At 39.8% G+C, this 20,271-nt stretch overlaps 2 protein-coding genes across 2 annotated transcripts in view; one reads left to right on the top strand and one right to left on the bottom strand.

The window, feature by feature from the left end:
* Positions 1-9,872, top strand: part of chrna6 (cholinergic receptor nicotinic alpha 6 subunit) — a 29,345-nt gene extending 19,473 nt beyond the window's left edge. The window contains exon 6 of the mRNA XM_008118703.3: positions 3,871-9,872. Coding sequence (XP_008116910.1) covers positions 3,871-3,993 — 123 coding nt within the window. The 3' untranslated portion in view covers positions 3,994-9,872. The remainder of the gene's footprint in view (positions 1-3,870) is intronic.
* Positions 9,873-14,557: 4,685 nt separating this feature from the next.
* The window catches only part of chrnb3 (cholinergic receptor nicotinic beta 3 subunit), a 38,381-nt gene continuing 32,667 nt past the window's right edge, over positions 14,558-20,271 (bottom strand). The window contains exon 6 of the mRNA XM_016996612.2: positions 14,558-18,834. Within this exon, the coding sequence (XP_016852101.2) occupies positions 18,700-18,834 (135 nt within the window). The 3' untranslated portion in view covers positions 14,558-18,699. The remainder of the gene's footprint in view (positions 18,835-20,271) is intronic.

Here is a 20,271-nt window from a genome sequence, read left to right as displayed (position 1 = left end):
TATAATGGAGAATAACAGTTGCAAACCTTCTTCATAACCATTTGCATCAGTTGATGAGCACTTTGCCCATCAAAGAACAGCGTTTTATGGGACTATATTTAGAAGTAAACTATGAGAAACAATGGTTTTTAAAATCATACTCAGCAATTGTGCTAATGGTTTTGATTATTTAAATAGATTAATATTTCATGTTTGGACAAGGAGGGAGCTTTAGCTTAGGCACTAAGACTCTCTTAGGAGGCCTGCGGGGACTTAGATTGTCATCTCAAGATGGCGTTCAATCAATGAAACTTTATTGACTTCTGCAGAACTATGATGATGCATGCAGCAAGGTAGGAAATATCCCAATAGATAACTGGGAGTTAAACTGCAGCTTGACAGCCAAGCCTGGTTTAATTGCTATGTTTCGTAATGCAGGAGCCCAACAGGATCAAGGTCTTTGCAGTAGTGGAATTACAGGAACAATCATCTTAATACATGGCTGGTGTCTATTCTACTCTGTGCAAAGAGCTGTTTAAATAACAACAATCACTGCAATTATTGTTTTCTTAGTAAGTTGAAAACTGAAAATATTGCTATCCTTACTGTAATGTAGGGAGCCCCAGTGGCGAAGTGTGTTAAAGCACTGAGCTGCTGAACTTGCAGACCGAAAGGTCGCAGGTTCAAATCCCGGGAGCGGATTGAGCACCCGCTGTTAGCTCCAGCTTCTGCCAACCTAGCAGTTCAAAAACATGCCAAATGTGAGTAGATCAATAGGTACCACTCCAGCGGGAAGGTAACGGTGCTCCATGCAGTCATGCCGGCCACATGACCTTGGAGGTGTCTACGGACAACGCCAGCTCTTTGGCTTAGAAATGGAGATGAGCACCAACCCCCAGAGTCAGACATGACTGGACTTAGCATTAGGGGAAACCTTTACCTTTACCTTTTTACTGTAATGTATTGGGGGGAGGGGGGGCGGATCATGGCGCCGTAGGAAGAAGTAGACAAAAAGAATTCTGAAGGATCTCTAGCAGACATTTTGAGACGTGGGTCAGCATCCAGAGGCCTATTTGGCCAAACGTGGACTATCGCCAGCTTTAAATATTAACATGAATATACTCTCTTGAATATAGCCCCCTGTGGTGCAATTGATTAAATCGCTGAGCTGCTGAACTTGCTGACCAAAAGGTCGGCGGTTCAAATCTGGGGAGCGGGGTGAGCTCCTGCTGTTAGTCCCAGCTTCTGCCAACCTAGCAGTTCGAAAACATGTAAATGTGAGTAGATCAATAGGTACCACTCGGGCAGGAAGGTAATGGCGCTCCATGCAGTCATGCTGGCCACATGACCTTGGAAGTGTCTATGGACAACACCGGGTCTTCAGCCTAGAAATGGAGACGAGCACCAACTCCCAGAGTCGGACACAGCAAGACTTAATGTCAATGAAAATCTTACCTTAGCCTGTCAAATTTGAGTACCAGCCCTTTTCAATCACTTGATGACGCTACCATAAATATGTTAGAGAACCACTGTGGTTTAGTGATTTGAATTTTGGAGTAAGCTTCTAGGAAATGGGGGTTTGACTCCCCACTCAGTCATAAAAATCCACTGGGTGACCTTGAGCAAGTCACACTCAGCCTCAGAGGAAGGCTGTGGCAAGACTTTTGAACATCTTTTCTTGTTATACTGTAATAGCTTGAGTATTGGATGAGGACTTGGAAAGACCAGGCTCCAGCTCTCACTCAACCATTCAAATCCACTGGATGACCTTGAGCAATGGGCCTTAATACAGGCAGTCCCCGAGTTATAAACATCTGATTTACAAATGATTCACAGTTTAGAACAGGGTTGAAACTACAGGAAGTGAGATAAATCTACCCTTAGTAAGGGAAATTCACTCCTGGAAGAGTTGCTATCATGGGGGGAAAGGTGTCTCCACTGAAGCTTTCTCACCAATCCTTATTTCCATTTTTTTTTCAAAATCAAATTATCACAGGGATGGAAAGTGGAGATGAAAAATCTTCTTAACAGGGGCACCACAGGGGAGTTAACCCTTCCCTATGCTATCCATAGATAGATAGATAGATAGATAGATAGATAGATAGATAGATAGATAGATAGATAGATAGATAGATAGATAGATAGATAGGGCTGGTGTTACACTTTACAAATGCATCTGTTCTGACTCACATAGACATTCAGCTAAAGAACAAACCTGTACAACCTATTTTGTTTTTAACTTGAAGACTGCCTAAAAGTACTAGTTTCTGTCTGCTCTTAGATACCTTTCACACAGCTGTATAAAATCCACATTTAACTGGATTATATGTCAGTGAAAACTCAAGATAACCCAGTTCAGAGCAGATATTCAGGACCGGGCTGTGGCGCAGGCTGGAAAGCAAGCCAGCTGCAACAAATCAACAAATCACTCTGACCAAGAGGTCATGAGTTCGAGGCCAGCCCGGTGCCTGCGTCTTGTCTCTGTCTCTGTTCTGTGTCATGGCATTGAATGTTTGCCTTTATGTGTGCAATGTGATCTGCCCTGAGTCCCCTTCGGGGTGAGAAGGGCGGAATATAAATGCTGTAAATAAAATAAATAATAATATTGTGGATTATCTGCTTTGATATTCTGGGTTATATAGCTGTGTGGAAGGGCCCTTAGAAGCTAGGATGAGATGAGTACTTGTTATGGGAATAGCAGCTGCTCTAGGCTATGTTTTGGGAAAGGACTAGCAAAACTATACCTGCATATCTCTTGCCTAATAAAAATATGATAGATTGATATGTTTATTGATTAGTCCACTGATCATATCAACAATAAAAAACAAGGACAAAAGCAGAAATAACATAGATAAATAGACACTAAACATTTGCTAAAACTCTTGTAAAAATTCACTAAAATAAATTAAAACACAATAAATCTTGATTAAATAATAAATGGATTAAACTACAAATTGAAAGCAGGAGGAATAGAGTGACAAGTGTAAAGGAGTCAGTCAGAGAATTTAGATAGGTACATCACCATAATAATAATATAAGAAATCTTTATTTATACCCCACCACCATCTCCTGCACATAAACAACAATGCATAATTATATACACAGTGACATAAGTATTAAAACACCAATGCACATAAAATCCCAGTTATTTGCAGTAAAAAAAAAAATCAAAGTGTGAAGTGACATAATCGGTGGATCATTGGGCCCATGACAAGGGATCCCATTTTGTGAGATAAAGAAATCTCTCAGGTGGGTGGCTTCTCGGCCTTTTGGCTAAGATCAGAAAAATATGAAACACACACAGAATACATGGACTACCCCAGTCAATATTAAACCGTACATTTTAACCTGCATGTTATTCGTATTGGTCTTTGTTGTGTGTATTTTAATATATGCATTTTAATGGTGTTGTATCTATCTGTTTTAACCATGTTGTACCTTGCCCCAAGCCACAGGGGTAGATGGATTATAATTTATTATTATTATTATTATTATTATTATTATTATTATTATTATTATTATTATTATTGTATGACACAGCAAACAAGATAGATACGCTGGATTTCGTTTCACAAAATCACAAGTCGAACACTTCCCAAGTGTCTAGGACTATGAGATGTATTTTCGGATGATGTGCGCGCAGATCCCATTATTATTATTATTATTATTATTATTATTAATCCAAAGTCCCAGTTCCATATAGATCATCCCAATATATACGTCTACAATGGGCATGTCCTCTTAATATGATTTTACTTTATTTATTTATGAATGAATGAATAAATAAATGAATGAATGAATTCTTACCCTGTTCCCCATACTGTTGGCAAACAGTTGGCTCTTTTTTATTGCTACTGCATGAAAATGTATCTCTCTTTTTGTGTATTGCAGGTAGAAGATGATTGGAAATATGTCGCCATGGTGATTGACAGAGTGTTCCTGTGGGTTTTCATCATTCTTTGTGTTTTTGGGACTGGAGGATTATTCCTTCAGCCACTGATAGCAGACACATAATTTGATTGTATTTGGTCCCTTCAGGATAAACCTCTGCCCTCACACCTTTTTTCAGGTGTATATTCAAATCACCCATGTGCAACAGTTATACAGCATTGCTGGAAAAACGGTGGCCCAGTTCCCATCAGTCATAGTCAGCCTGTGAGGTACCATGAAAGTAGGAATTCATCAATAAGTGGAGGGCCCATCTTTTATAGAACCGAGTTTTTTATCCTTGATCTGAAGATCAATATTTTCTTCTTTGTCTCCTCACAATGCATTAAGGACCTCATCCCATTAGATCAGTGGTTCTCAACCTGAGGTCCACAGATGTTTTTGACCTTCAGCTCCCATAAATCCTAACAGCTGTTAAACTGGCTGGGATTTCTGGGAGTTGTAGGCCATAAACATCTGGGGGCCCCAGGTTGAGAACCACTGCATTAGACAATGTTCCCATTTCTAGATGCTGTTAAATTGAAGTCCCTCGGTTGCCATCACATGATGGAAGCCTACATTTAGTGGTCACCCGATGGTCCTCAGTGCTTTCATTCAAAAACCGCATGTTTTTTGGAGCCGGCAGTCTACCAGCTCCAGCCATCTGTACATGCCTAGATGTAGGGGAGATTATGGATTTTCCCATGTGATGGCAACTGGTCATTTTTGTTGTGCCAAACCATTTTATGAAGTCCGTGGGCAGTTACAACTGTTAACTTCTCTCACCACCATTACTTCCTTGGGTCTATCATTACTGTCAGTCCCTGCAGTCAAAAGTTAAGTCTCCCCTTATTAAAAGAAATGTTTTGCATTATGATATCAACAACAGTCCATGTAAGAAAGATCTTGGAGTCTTCATGGACAACAAGTCCACGAAGAACAAATATTGGGAACCCCCCGCTCGTCTTGATTAAGTAATAACTGTGTAGACCTCCGTTTCAGTAGTCAAGTGGCCCAACCAGGTGCCGGTGCGATGTCATCCTTAGTTCTCTGCCCCACCACAGAGATACTCCCGTTTTCACGCAGTGGGTGGGTCTTTTAAGGGAAAAAAAGGTGAAGGAAGTGGAATAGCGAGGACTCCACCAATGCGTGAGATGGCAAATGATGCAGGAGAATCCAGATAAGAAGTACAAATGTGATGGTGGAGTATTAATTCTCCATTTTATTTAAACATGGGCTAACACGGAACACTAATGACAAGATCTGGATGAACCCGCATTAGTTCTCTAAGTCATTCTTCCTGCAACATAGCATCTTCCAGATAGGTTGGACTGCAACGTCCATCTTCCTCAGCCAGTATGGGGAATGGGGGATACCAGGGTCCAACACACTTAAAGAATGCCAGGTAAAGGAAGACTGAATTCAACCCCTAGATTTCCCTAGTGTGGGAGTAACTCCACAACAAATCCCCAACTCATCCCACATGACCCAAAAGTATAACCTAGAAAATCAATTGCTCCCTTGTGGCTGCATCTCCATCCTGGTTGAAAACTCCTGAGGAGTTTCTAGGAAGTTCAGGTCATAAATAAGTGTGATAAGCCAACCAAAAGTATCAGAGGGGGCTGATCACTACAGTTTCACTTGGACAAGTTAGTTACCTTTCTACCTTTAATTAAAAGTGACATCAATGGGGAAAGATATGTAAGCAGCAATTCTTTAACATTTTGAAGAAGGAAATATCTGATCAGTTCAAGAGGCCTAAACTAAAAAGAAGGTACGGAGAACAACTAATGAAATATAGTTTCAGGGGTCACATATAGTAGAGTCTCACTTATCCAACATAAACGGGCCGGCAGAACGTTGGATAACCGAATATGTTGGATAATAAGGAGGGACTAAGGAAAAGCCTATTAAACATCAAATTAGGTTATGATTTTACAAATTAAGCACCAAAACATCATGTTATACAACAAATTTGACAGAAAAAGTAGTTCAATATGCAGTAATGTTATGTTGTAATTTCTGTATTTACGAATTTAGCACCAAAATATCACAATGAATTGAAAACATTGACTACAAAAATGCGTTGGGATAATCCAGAACATTGGAGAAGCGAATGTTGGATAAGTGAGACTCTACTGTATTTGTTTCCCACACCCAAACATTTTATCAAGAGATACTACTGGAAATGTGTTGTTAGGCTTTGAAGTAAGTTTGGTCCATATTAATTGTTGGCTGGCTTGGGACGGCTAATCACAATACATAGTGTTCATTTTTGTGTCTTGGTGACTGATGATGTTGGAATGACGTTGCATTCCCCAAGTAAACATCCTCCAAATGTTTGGGACTACAACTCCCATAAGAGGTTGGGGATTATGAAAATGGTAGTAGAATATATTGGCATATCTGTTCAAGAGGGTAAACTTGGAAAAATGTTCTGTGATGGCACTGAGAGATAAAAATGGTATTTAAATCCCAATAGGAGAATTAGGCAGCAGCAAAATCTCTGCTTGGCAAGTTTCTCTGCATTTATTTCCACATGTTCCACAGCTATAATTCATGTACATTTGTCATTAATGATTGAGATATAATTTATTTATGAATGCTCATAATGCTAGAATTGATTGTGCAATGTGTTTTTGTTAAGGTGACACATAATATAAAGACATACAGTAGAGTTCTGGTTATCCGATATAAATGGGCTGGCCGAATGTCAGATAACTGAAACTGTTAGATAATAGGGAGGCCCTATTATCCCTCCCGACAAGCCGGGTGCTTGGCTGGGAAGGAGAAGACTTTTCCCTCCCGGCAAGCACTCGGCCTGGAGGGGCCACTGCTGCCTAGAAAAACAGCTGTTTTTTCTAGGCAGCAACGTGTAGGAGGCCTCTCCAAGCCGGGTGCTTGGCTGGAAGGGAGGAGACTTTTCCCTCCCAGCAATCACCTGGCTGCCTAGAAAAATAGCAATGTTCATCAGGCCTCTCTAAGCGCCAGGCACCCGCCGGGAGGGGAGAGAGACCTGCAAGTTGGATAATACAATGTGTTGGAGAAGCGGAAGTCAGATAAAGGAATTCTACTGTAATTGAAATGTATTAATCTTGCTATATATTTGCTCATTTTAGAGCAGAACTAAATCAACTCATATTTCATATGAAGTAGTATGAAGTAGCATTACAAATAACACAGAGTCAGTTTCCTCATCAAAAGACCCAGAAATCCCTCTGTTTCCTCCTTGGAGACATCTTAATTTCATCCGATGCTGACTGGGATGATGGGAAGTCTACTCCAGCAGATATGAAGAGCACCAGGTTGGAGAAAGCTGATGTAGGGTTTCCTGGAAGTTGGGTGTTTAGTAATAGGGATGTGGGCAAAATAAGTAAGGAATGTTCTTTCACTTCCCAAATTTTCAGCATTGTAGTATTTCAAACTTTCAGTTGAGCATTTAACATGAATTTCAGGCTTCTAAACCAAAGGGGCAGGCACAGTTACAGGGAATGCAAGCAAAACAAATGTAAGTATTTAAGTGCAAACGATTATCTTTATGTAATGGTGGGAATTGAGGAAGTTATGGAAGATTTTCTCTAGCTATATTTTTGCTTGAAAGCAAGTAAGTTTTAAAAGGAGATATCACAACAACAAAAACAATCCAAAGATTTCTCACCATTAATGAACAGCTACAAATCATTCTTCTCTCACTCTGCCCAAATTTAAGACTATCTTTTCAGATACATTACTGGATCATCTCCAGCTATAGCTCTTCCTGAGGAAATATCATCCCTGTCTATTAGTGAACAATCAAACAAGCAAGAGACTTTAACAGGTGCAGCAGCATCTATATTTCAAGATTAAAATCATCCCCTGTCTTTGCCAGTGGCTGGTCTTTTCTTTAGACACGTATTTTGCATTCCCTACGATGGACTGGCCTTGGCTAGTACTTGGAGGGGTCACGACCAATGAATTCCACCTGCTTTAGACTATTTTACATAGGAAGGAGTTGACAAAACCACTTTTGAGCATTTCTTGAGAAATTCATAGGGTATGTTGAGAAATTCTGGAGGAAGTTTTACATCAGCAAGTGCGGGCAGAAAGTAGATCAGAATCTATCTAGTGGCAGATCACTGAACAGCTTGCCATGGATTGGAACAGATCTGGCTTCGAGTTGCTGTGAGTTTTCCAGGCTGTATTGCCATGTTCCAGAAGCATTCTCTCCTGACAGTTCACCCACTTCTATGGAAGATCTGGCTTCCTTTTTTATGAAAGCAATAATACTTTCCCTGTATTAAAGTAAAGGTAAAAGTTTCTCCTGATGTTAAGTCCAGTCGTGTCCGACTCTGGGGGTTGGTGCTTATCTCCATTTCTAAGCCGAAGAGCCGTCGTAGACACCTCCAAGCTCTTGTGGCCAGCATGACTGCATGGAGTGCTGTTACCTTCCCACCGGAGTGGTAATTATTGATCTACTCACATTTTTATGTTTTTGAACTGCTAGGTAGGAACTCTCTGCCCCAGACTGTGGTGGAGGCTCCTTCCTTGGAGGCTTTTAAGCAGAGGCTGAATGGCCATCTGTCGGGGTGCTTTGAATGCGATTTCCTGCTTCTTGGCAGGGGGTTGGACTAGATGGCCCATGAGGTCTCTTCCAACTCTACTATTCTATGATTCTATTATTCTATGGTTGGCAGAAGCTGGACCTAACAGCAGGCGCTCACTCCGCTCCCTGGATTCGAACCTGCAACCTTTCGGTCTGCAAGTTCAGCAGCTCAGCACTTTAACACACTGCCCCATTACATTTGTACAATCCATGATCAGAGTAACTCAGAAGTAAATTTAGATATCAGATTTCAGGTCATCGCAATATGTGATTCGTGGAATCAAATCATTTATTGGTTTCACCTTCTGAACCATTCTTTTGCATCTAGTTTTGGATAGCAGAGCATGTAGAGCTAGTAATAAAATGCACACACAACTAGGCCACATAAGGCCAAAATCTCCTTGCTGGAAGGTGGGAAAGGACTTTCCCTTATACTAAGACCATTGCTCCATCTAGTCCCATACCCTGCAATTGGTCTGACTTGTCCAATTAATCCCCTGTCCTACATTGTGAACTATTTTTAAAATATTTCAATTTCTCTATCCTCCTTCCAATTTCCCCGTGTTCCCTATTTTGATTGCTGCACATTGAATTCAAAGTGTAAAAGAAGTTTGCACTCAACTCTGTGAGAAGAGAGGAAGACACAAAGCATTGCCCTATCCACTAGGCCCAGCAAAAGCAAACTGCTGTAGTCTCTCCTAACTTACCTGTTGTTGTTTTTCTCATTTTGACCACACTCGGATATTGCATAGCCACATGTGCTCTGCTTTTCATCTGTCAAAGGTTGGAGGGAATGTAGCCTAATACTATTAATTCTGATTGCATTCTTGTCTTCTTGCCTGGGTTTCAGGAAGGATTTTCCCCATAGACTTACCCAGTAAACCCTGTTGTTTCCTTCCAGAGGTCTCACAAGTACTGCTCAGTTCTGGCCCAGCTTAGCTTCCAAAATCAAACATTGGGCATGTTCAATGGGATGTGGTGGAGTTGTATATAAAAATTATAAATAAAGTTCATGTGTACATATATAGCATTCCTTCCACTTTGCTTATTTTTGCAAAGCAATTACTATGACAGTAGCACTTTGGTTTGTTCATGTAAGGAAACATGTTTGTGAATATTACAATAATATGCATGCAAAATGTATCATTCTGGGGGGTTTTCACACACAAAGAAAGGCAATATTCTAACACAGCTTGATGTACATAAACCCCATGGAAACACTGAAAGAAGCCCAATAATTCACTGAATTTTCTGACCCAATCCAAAGTTCATGATTTCTTGGATTCACAGCATTTGTCATTTTATTTGAAATATGTTTGTACATTTTGACAATGTGACACATTTTAAGAAGCTTTAAATAAAATTAGTAAATAAGTTTTTTAAACAGCTCATTAAGTTTCAGTTTTGTTGAAAAAATTGTGCCAGTCTCTGTTTTAGATGTCAAGCTAATAGTTTTTTGAAAATGGAGCACATTAATACAAACTGTTGGTACAGACATGCCCTTAGCCTAAACTTTAACAAAAATACTGAATCTATGTTAGAATAAGGTTTAGCTCCTTTTGTAGTATCTTAAAGACTGAACTGAAACCTGGAGTAGATTCTATTGCCCCACTGGCATTGGAGCCACCTGGAGTACGGCCGTCCTTTCTCCAAACTCAGCTTTCTACCTTTTCATTACACTCATCTACTTTATATGTAGGATTAAATCCCAATTTTGTTTGGAAGAATCTGTGGCTAAGCATCAAAGAAATTTATTATCTACTTTGAGTCTATAAGGTGGCAATGGGCCATACAGAACAGGAGAAGTAGCTCTGGAATCTGGAGATCTATATTAATAACTTGGAGAGATGCTGATTCAGTCTTCCCAAATATACATAGAAATCAATGCCTTGTGTAGTATTATTTTAACTCTTGGAACTTCATAAAGGTGGGAAAGGGCAGGATACTGTTAGCGAAATTTGCTGTTGGGTAAATCCTTTTATGGTCATTATATAACAGTGGTTCCCAACCTTTTTTTGATCAGGAACCACTTGATCAGAGATCAATCTCCAACATTAGTACCAAAAGGGTTACGGATCAGTTTTTGATCAACTTTGGGTTTGGTTATTTGGGGTGCTGATTCAGAAGACTGCATTGGATAGACCACATCAGCTCTAGTTTCTGATACAGAACATATGCCATTCAGTAGTCGCCACCTGCTCAACCACAGAAAACCATATTTAATAATCTACAGCTGATGTGGTCTATCCAATGCAATTTTCTGAATCAGCACCCCAAAAAGCCAAGAACAGGCCTAAAAACAAAGACACCAAGGCACCTCCACTTCCAGGCACCACATGGAATGGCTCTGTTCAAGGGGAGGGAGGAGGAGGAGAAACAGCAGTCAGGAGGCTGCTTGTGATGCCTTTTGTGGATAGTCAGCCTCTCTACTCCCAATATCCCCGTTGCCTTGGCACTATAAGAGAGTTTCGCGAGACCAGTCACTCTCATTGCAACAAAGTGAGGCTGTGGACCATATTTTAGTTCTTGGGGGCTACTAGTGGTTCACAATCCACAGGTCAAGAACCACTGTTATATAAAGAGTCACCCAGCACTACCATCCACAATTACTCTTTGTCCATGTAGCCTACCTGTCTGGAACTGGGGCACTATATAGCATCTGGGAAAGCATGAAAATGATGTTTCCCTGGGGCCCTCTGGAGATGTTAGAGGAAATATAGCTGGACGCTAGAAGATGGGGACAACTGTGATAGCAGAAAGGTAAATTGGAAATTAAGGGAGTGGAGCAAAGGAAAGGAATCTGCCAGAACATTGTGCTCCATGGTTCAGGATCTCAACCCTATTCTTCTATTATTTGAGTGAAAAAATTATACTTGACATTGTTCCATGCTCCTTACTTTCTGAAGTAGAAAGATATTCAGTGAATCATTTCCTTGATAGCAAAATCTTCAGCTTTCAAAGAGTCAGGAGAGAGTTAGTACCTGGGAGAGCTTTTTCTCCAAACCAGTAAACTCAGAAACTGCTTTTATCATTATTGTCACACAAAGTGTCTGCAGTACAAATTCCTATAGCTTGAAATGGCCAATTGCCATTAAAGGCCATTAAGCATTAATCGAGTTACATAAAAGTCCAAACAGAAGGAAAGGCCTAGATCCAATTGTTAGTCCATGTAGACCCATTATATCAATGGTATTTATTACACAAGTATTGATTACAAGCTTCCATTGATTCAATGCGGAAGTGACAATTGGAATTAGATCAGTGGACATCATTACAGTAATGGTTTCTTTTTTATCAGTCCTTACCTGCAAGCCAGGAACCTAAAAGAATCAGAGAGCTATAAGTTTAGATATATTGAGGGAATGGTACAAGACTGATGGTCTTTCAAATGCATTATAAGAATTATGATCATAAAATGAGATTAAATTATTGGTTAATTGTTCGCTAGGCTTATAATTAAATTACTGCTGATTGCTAGAATTTTTTTAACAATTTCCCATAAATTAAATTAAGATGCTAAGAAACGATTTCACACCCTATTGCTGTTTCATAAAGGTTTTTTTTTAAGTCAAACCCTCCTTTGCCAATTTTTAATGAATACAGCTCAGCATTGTTTTATGGATTTTAGTGCATTTACTCCAATCAAGGTTATTTATTTATTTACTACATTTTTCTCCCGCCCTTCTCACCCTGAAGGGGACTCAGGGTGGCTTACAAATTGTATGTACATAAAATAAATTATATTATTAGCATAGCACAATATTAGCCTTATATATTACCATATTGTACTATACCACTATATTGTAATATTATTAGTAATATTACATGTAATATATAATATATAATTAATATTAGTATTTTGTATTTTTATTAGTATTATTATCAATATTATATGCATATACAATATATTATTTAGTGGACTTTATTGTTGGAATATAAGGGATCGTATCTGTATATGGGGGGAATGCAGCTTTCTTAGTTATTTATTCAGTTCATTTATATTCCACCTTTTTTCCAATGGGCGGATGTCAGCATACATGCCTGTCTTCTGTCCACTTTATCCACATTCTGTGCAAGACATATTAGGCTAAGAAAGTGTGTATGATTCATGAGTCACCTATTGTTTGTGATTCAGTGGGGACTAGAGCCTCCGAAGTCCAGTTCAGTCAAGGGGTGAACAGCTACTAAGGCTTGATGCCCCATGAGCCTTCCTTTGAGACCTTCATAGGGTGCACACATCCACACAGTATTTTTACCATCCCCATGAAATCTATCATCCAAAATAGTTTTCCCTCCATGTAACCAGTGGTATTTTTGAACCTTCAGTAGATAGTTACTATTGTGATTTCTGCTACTCTTGGGAGCGTAGGCTCAAATAAAGAAATTCTGTTTAAAAGATTTTTGAAAGAGATGTTTTCCTTCGAGTCATTTCTGATTTAAGGCAACCCTAAGGCAAACCATCTCAGGGCTTTCTTGGCAGAATTTTTCAAAATGCATTGCCTTCCTCTAGTTAAGTATTTATTATTTATTTACTGGATTTATATCCTGCCCTTCCACCCTCAGAGTGGCATTACAGATAAGCAGCAATTCGATGCCATAAACATACATATAATAAAATAAACTTTTCCATTAAAACCAAAAATATTAAAGCAACTCAGTTATTAAAATCATGTTGTTCCATTTGTCAATTCACTATTCCTTATTCTCTTATTGCACTAAAACTTGCTATCCAAAAGCTTGGGCCCATAACCACTTTTAATTTCTTCCTGAAGGTCAGGAGGGAGGGGGGCTATTCTAATTTCGCTAGGGAGGGTGTTCCACAGACAAGGGCCACCACTAAGAAGGCCCTGTCTCTCGTCCCCAACAACCGCACCTACGAAGAAGGTGGGACCGAGAGCAGGGCCTCCCCAGAAGAGCTCCGAGGTGGATCATAGAGGGAGATACGTTTGGACAGGTAAGCTGGGCCGGAACCATTTAGGGCTTTATAAACTGAAGCCAGCACTTTGAATTGTGCTGGATAACAGACTGGCAGCCAGTGAAGCTGACATAGCAGGGGGGTTGTATGCTCCCTATATGCTGGCCCAGTGAGGAATCTGGTTGCCGCTTGTTGTACTACTTGAAGCTTCAAAGGCAACCGCACGTAGAGCATGTTGCAATAGTCTATTCAGGGTGTAATAAGAGCATGGACTACTGTGGCCAAGTCTGGCTTCTCAAGGTACAACTGGCACACAAGTTTTCATTGTGCATAAGCTCCCTTGGCCACGCTGAGACCTGGGGTTTCAGGCTCAGCGATGAATCCAGAACTCCTATGCTGTGAACCTTTGTCTTCAGAGGGAGTGTAATCCCATCCAACACAGGCTGTAACCCTATACCTTGAGAAACTGCAATTCGCTTCTGGTGTGAGATAATTGGCCATCTGCACGGATCTAGCCCAGAGGATGCCCGGATATTTGATGTTTTACCATCCTTGAGGGAGGCTTCTCTCATGTCTCTGCATGGAGCTGGAACTAACAGAAAGAGCTAATCTGTGCTCTCCCCCAGGTTGAATTCGAACCAGCAACCTTCAAGTCAGCAATCCAGCCTTCAAGTCAGCAGTCTGCCAGTACAAGGGTTTAAAAACTTAGGAGCTATGACAGGATTATTGTGTATTTTCCAGGCTGTATGGCCATGTTCCAGAAGTATTATCTCCTGAGGTTTCGCCCATATCTATGGCAAGCATCCTCAGAGGTTGTGAGGTATATACCTCACAACCTCTGAAGATGCCTGCCATAGATGTGGGCAAAATGTCAGGTGGTGCAAAACAGAGATACTGACAAAATTGTGTATATCAATATCAAATGAGAAAAGGAAACATGACATGATGAACTGTTACATGTCTGGAGTTTGAATGTCACATTTTGCTGCACCACAGGCATGAAGCAAAAAAAGCTATATCGTAAGTAGAGCTAAGGACCCATTTTTGCTCATTTTTGTCTCTGTTTTTAGGATTCCCAACATTTCCCCAAGACTATTTTTTCTTCTCTGCCAGTTTTTACCAGTAAATGAAAAACCACACATTGTCTCAGAATTTTTATTTATTTATTATTGCCTTTTATTAACAGTGTTTATACCCAAGTGCAGTTCTTGTCTGTGACAACCTAATGCTACTACTGGTTGATAATCTTTAAAGCAGCGCTATGCTCACAAACAGTTCAGATAGGTGCTGTAGCATTTTCGCAAGGTACATACATCCTGTAAACAAAGAGCAAAATGCCATCTTGTAAGTCACTGTATGAAGTGTTCTATGAGATGGAGCAAACAAAGGAGCCTCAGGCTTGCAGCATGCATATTTAGTGATCCAATTATTGCAAGGAAACACAGTACATTATTTGATCCTATTATTTCAGATAAAATCAGTGCATATATAAAAGAACAACAGTCTTGTTGACAAGTGTAGAATTCGACAGCACCGGTACAATTCCTGAACTAGCTATTGCTGCCCCTAGAACTAGTATGGGAGTTTCTGGAAAGACTGGTATACAATTTTTATTTCCAGGAATACAGAATTGAATTAGGCTTTAGCAGGTTAATCACCAAGCTGCAATAAATCTTGCCAACAAGAAGGTTGAGAGTTTGAACCCCAAGTCAGGGTGAGCGCCTAACCTTTAACCCAGCTTCTGCCTACCTAGCAGTTTGAAAACAAATGTGAGTAGGTAAATAGGAACTGCATTAAAACGGGGAGGTATTTAGGCTCGGCGTTTTGATCAGTATGAACAAAGAAAGCTCTTCGGCAGGAGATAGAGTGACAGCACCCCTGGTGGCCAGAACCGATTACAGCCTCCAAAGATGCCGAAAGATGGAAAAACCTATATATACACCTCTGTCTGTTGTCCATCTTGTTATTGTTATAAGCAGCATTGAATGTTTGCCGCATATATGTTCTGTGATCCACCCTGAGTCCCCTTCGGGGTGAGTAGGTGGAATATAAATACTGTAAATAAATAAATAAATAAAATTCCTGGGGGTCTTGGTCATGTCCTCTAAGGGTCTCTATAGGAAAAAAGTCTGCTCTCAGCTTCCACAAACTAAAAGCTTGAAATATTTTAGGACGGGTTATAAAGTGCTATAAAAATCTCTAGGCACTAATGCAAAGGGTTCCTGTTAGGAATATAAATCTTCACTCGTTTCATTCTTGCATGCAAGTAAATATAATTGCCAAACTCTTCTCCCCACTAGTGAGATTGGAAAAACACTTTTCAAAACAATTTTCTACATTTCAGCATTTATTTCTACAAAATATATTGGGCTTTTCGCACAGAAAATTGTATTGGGTACAGAATGCATGTTTTCTTTACTAAAACATTTTGCACAGAAATATATATTTTCTTTGCACAAAAACATTTTTGCCAGGGGAAAAAATATTTTTGTACCTGACCTTTTCACCCAAAACTTTAAAAGAGTCTCCATTTGGCCATTTTTGCAGGGCTTCTCAAAGACTCACAGGAAATGAAAATTTAAAAGCAATGTTTAAAAGATGGCTCCACAGAATACAGGATTGGGTATATAGACATAATAACAAAATTTTCTCTCATCCATCTTTGTCCACAGCAAATCTTTTATACCTGATATGCCCTAGGATACTGATTACCAACATAACAAAACATAGGGCATCATCAGACAAGGGGATTTTCCCCATCCTAGCACTTTGCTGAGATAGAGCTGGGAGAAAGCCCGACAAAGTCCATCATATGATGCAGGGCTACTTTTGTTGGGGCTCCGTCCCAGCAGCATGCTTCGAGAAAGTCCTGAGGATATGGATGACTACTTGTATCTTCATTTAACAAGCCGGAACAGCCAGGAAACACATTGGGATAATAGGGGGACGAAGCTGGGCGCTGCCCCGTGGTTTCCCCTGCTGTTTCCTGGCTTCTGGATCTCCATCTGGTGAGATCCATATTGTGTGACCTCACTTTACAACAAGACTGACAATAATTAGAATTAATCCATTATTCCACCAGATTCCTGGTGGGGTGATGAACAGGGAATGCTTGCTTTCTTGCCACTGAGGACAAATTAGTGACTATTTGGCACTCCTCATTAAAATATAAATCAAAATTATGTTTCACTTAAGAATTCTAGACTGCATGTTGACTATCTCTGCTGTTTCATACCCAACTAATGTCCCAACACAAATTCTCTGTGAGTCTAATCCAGTGGTCCCCAGCCTATGGGTCGCCAGATGTTTTGATCTTCAACTCCCAGAAATCCTAACAGCTGGTAAACTGGCTGGGATTTCTGGGAGCTGTAGGCCAAAACACCTAGGGACTCTTGTATGTCTTTCGGGCTGTGTGGCCATGTTCCAGAAGTATTCTCTCCTGACGTTTCGCCCACATCTATGGCAGGCATCCTCAGAGGTTGTGAGGTATGGATAAACTAAGTAAGGAAAGGAAAGAATCTATATCTGTGGAGAGTCCAGGGTGTGGCAAGAGTCCTTTGTCACTGGGAAGCCAGCATTAATGTTTCAGTTAATCACCCTAATTAGCATTGGAAAGGTTTTGTCTCTTGCCTGGGGGCATCCTTTGTTCTGTCATTAGCTGCCCTCTGCCCTCAGAGTGTTGGTTCCCATCTACTGTTTTGATTTTAGAATTTTTTAATACTGGTAGCCAGATTTCATTCCTTACTTAGTTTATCCATACCTCACAACCTCTGAGGATGACTGCCATAGATGTGGGCGAAATGTCAGGAGAGAATACTTCTAGAACATGGCCACACAGCCCGAAAGACATACAACAACCCTGTGATCCCGGCCATGAAAGCCTTCGACAACACACCTAGGGACTCACAGGTTGAGAACCACTGGTCTAGACAATGGACATAGATGTTTATGAGCCTGTGATTTGCTTGGGTTTCCTTTTGTATAAATGTGAGTTCAATTGACATTGTTCAGTTAACTTACTGGTAGGGAAACTACAAGAGTTAAGCACTCCAAGTTAGTGAATTTAAATAATTCTTCAGTGACATTTGCAAACACTCCAAAAACCTCTAAAGAGTTGAGTGGGAGCGACTTTGCCAAACCAAAGAGGAAAATGAGAAAGGCTTTCAAAAATGAAAACAAACATGACATTTCACCCACAAAGGGCAAGTAACTGTGCACTGTGTGCAATAAATATATCTATATCTATATATATTCAGCTATCATTCTATTAAAATATAAAGTATTTGTGCTTATTATACTTAAAGTTATGCACATGCCCTATGCCTTTATATATAATTCAACATTTTTTTAAAAATAGTGCAACAAATAAATAAGGATATCAACTTTCCATATATCATTTTCATCAAATGGAATATTTACATCTGAGTGAAGAAATCATAATATTAAATTTGACTGAGTAAAATTCAATTTAAATCTTTATACATAAATGTTTTTAGCCAGTGATCTTAGAAATCTTTCCAGTATCAGTGGGTTATTGCTAAATAGATAATTTTGGACAAACTGAAACAAAAATAAAGCTTTAAAAGTAGTATGTATCTGCCCACCACAGTCAAACTCTAGGTAGATGATTTTTTTCCTCTTCTGCTTTCTAGTTTTTCTCACCAATTGTTGTATGGAAAGTATAATTTTTCCCCCAGAGAATCTGCAGCACACTTCACAGGCTTTACTAGTGGTTTGGAGGAAAGCATTGGCTATTTAAACCACTGATGAGAAAAAGGCAACCTTCTAATGTTATTGGATTACAACTCCTGCTGGGTAGACCAAAATTGTTTGGAGGTCCACAGGTTCTCCACACCAACAGTATAAATGGGCATAAAACTGATATCAATTTTTAGCTGAGATATTTTTGGTTTATGTGCTTACAATATATAGGTTTATATACACCATATATAGGTATATTTTTCTGGTGCATCTAAGGTAACATATAAATAACTACAAAAATAACAGACATGGATATTGAATTGTGCAACAATTCAAAAGATTACTGGTGCAATCCTGTACACACCTAACTATACTTAAATCCCAAGTAAGTTGAATAGGGCTTACTCACAGGACAGCAGGCACAAGATTCAGCCTTAAAACATTGTCAAGATGTACACTTATCATCTACACTGATTCTCTACAAATGGCAGTGACATTTTGAGTCTTCTCAGCAGGACATTAGTGAAACATCAGCTTTGGCACTCTGCTTCCATCCTTCCTTTAAGCAGGTTCTCACATAAGAAGACAACGTGATCTATAAACCACTGTGCAACCACATCTTCAACGCAGGAGTAAATATAAGAACAGAGCCCATCACAGATACCACCAAAAATAGCCACAGGAAGATGCGATCAAGAACCTGAGCAACAAACTTCCAGTCTTGTACGACCTAGAAAAGAAAAGGTAGACATGGGTTTATTCGGATTTTTTCATATCCCAGAGTCAGACAATGTGTAACCCTCCAGATCTTTTAAGAATGTAGTCCCCAGGCCTTTCCGCCATTGGCTATGTTGGCTAGGACTGCTGGGAATTGCACCCCAACATCACCTGGAGACCCACACTGCCATGGGATATTCAAATTTTTTGAAAACTGAAAAACTACAATTGAATATATTTTTAATTGAAAAATTAATTAAAAACAAGTGATTTGGTATGGTGGGATAAGTGGTCTCAGTTCTGGTTTCTCAGTTCAAGATCCACTACTATCTGCATACATATAGCTCCCCGGTGTCTTTTGGGTGCTGTCTTCTATGGGTCTGCTGGGTATATAAGGCATGTAGATGCCCATAAGCTGATGAACAGGTGCTATATATACATATGCCCCCCCACCCACCCCCAGTTAGCCATTAGCTGGTCTCTATGTGATAGCACATGTGAAATACTTTGGCTTAATAGTCTATGCCTAAATCAATTCAACTAAACCTAAAGGTAAAGGTAAAGGTTTCCCCTGACATTAAGTCCAGTCATGTCTGACTCTGGGGTTGGTGCTCATCGCCATTTCTAAGCCGAAGAGCCGGCGTTGTCCGTAGACAATTCCAAGGTCATGAGGCTGGCATGACTGCATGGAGCGCTGTTACCTTCCCGCCGGAGTGGTACCTATTGATCTACTCACATTGGCATGTTTTCGAACTGCTAGGTTGGCAGGAGCTGGAGCTAACAGTGGCCGCTCCCACCGCTCCCATGAGTCTAGTTTAAATGATGAATTTTAAACTTGAATCTTATGTTTAATCTTTGCTCTGTATTTTAATATGAATTTTGTGGAAATATGTTTTAGTATTCACCACTTAGAGTCCCACCCATGGGAGAAAAGCGGGATAGAAATGAAATAATAATAATAATAATAATAATAATAATAATAATAATAATAATAATAATAATGGTGGTGATCGAGGCATTGGGTGCTGTGCCAAAAGATCTCAGCTGGCATTTGGAAACAATAGGCATTGACAAAATTACGATCTGCCAACTGCAAAAGGCCACCCTACTGGGATCTGAATGGATCATCCGAAAATACATCACACAGTCCTAGACACTTGAGAAGTTTTCGACTTGTGATTTTGTGATACGAAATCCAGCATATCTATCTTGTTTGCTGTGTCATAATAAAATAATAAAATAATAATAATAATAATAATAATAATAATAATGTGTAATTTAAAGAATGTTTTAGATGAATGTGTGTTTTAGCAATGTCGCCACCCGTCTCAAGCCGTGAAGAGAGGGGAGCAATACATCATCATCATCATCATCATCATTATTATTATTATTGATTGGACAATTTCCCAGTGGTTCAATAGATCTACTTGCTTGGGATAAACAATTGGAT

Source organism: Anolis carolinensis, chromosome 2 (assembly GCF_035594765.1).
Source record: "Anolis carolinensis isolate JA03-04 chromosome 2, rAnoCar3.1.pri, whole genome shotgun sequence".
In the NCBI taxonomy this organism is placed as follows: domain Eukaryota; kingdom Metazoa; phylum Chordata; class Lepidosauria; order Squamata; family Dactyloidae; genus Anolis; species Anolis carolinensis.
The sequence above is the reverse complement of the archived record's forward strand: the minus strand, read 5'-3'. Positions and strand labels throughout refer to the sequence as shown.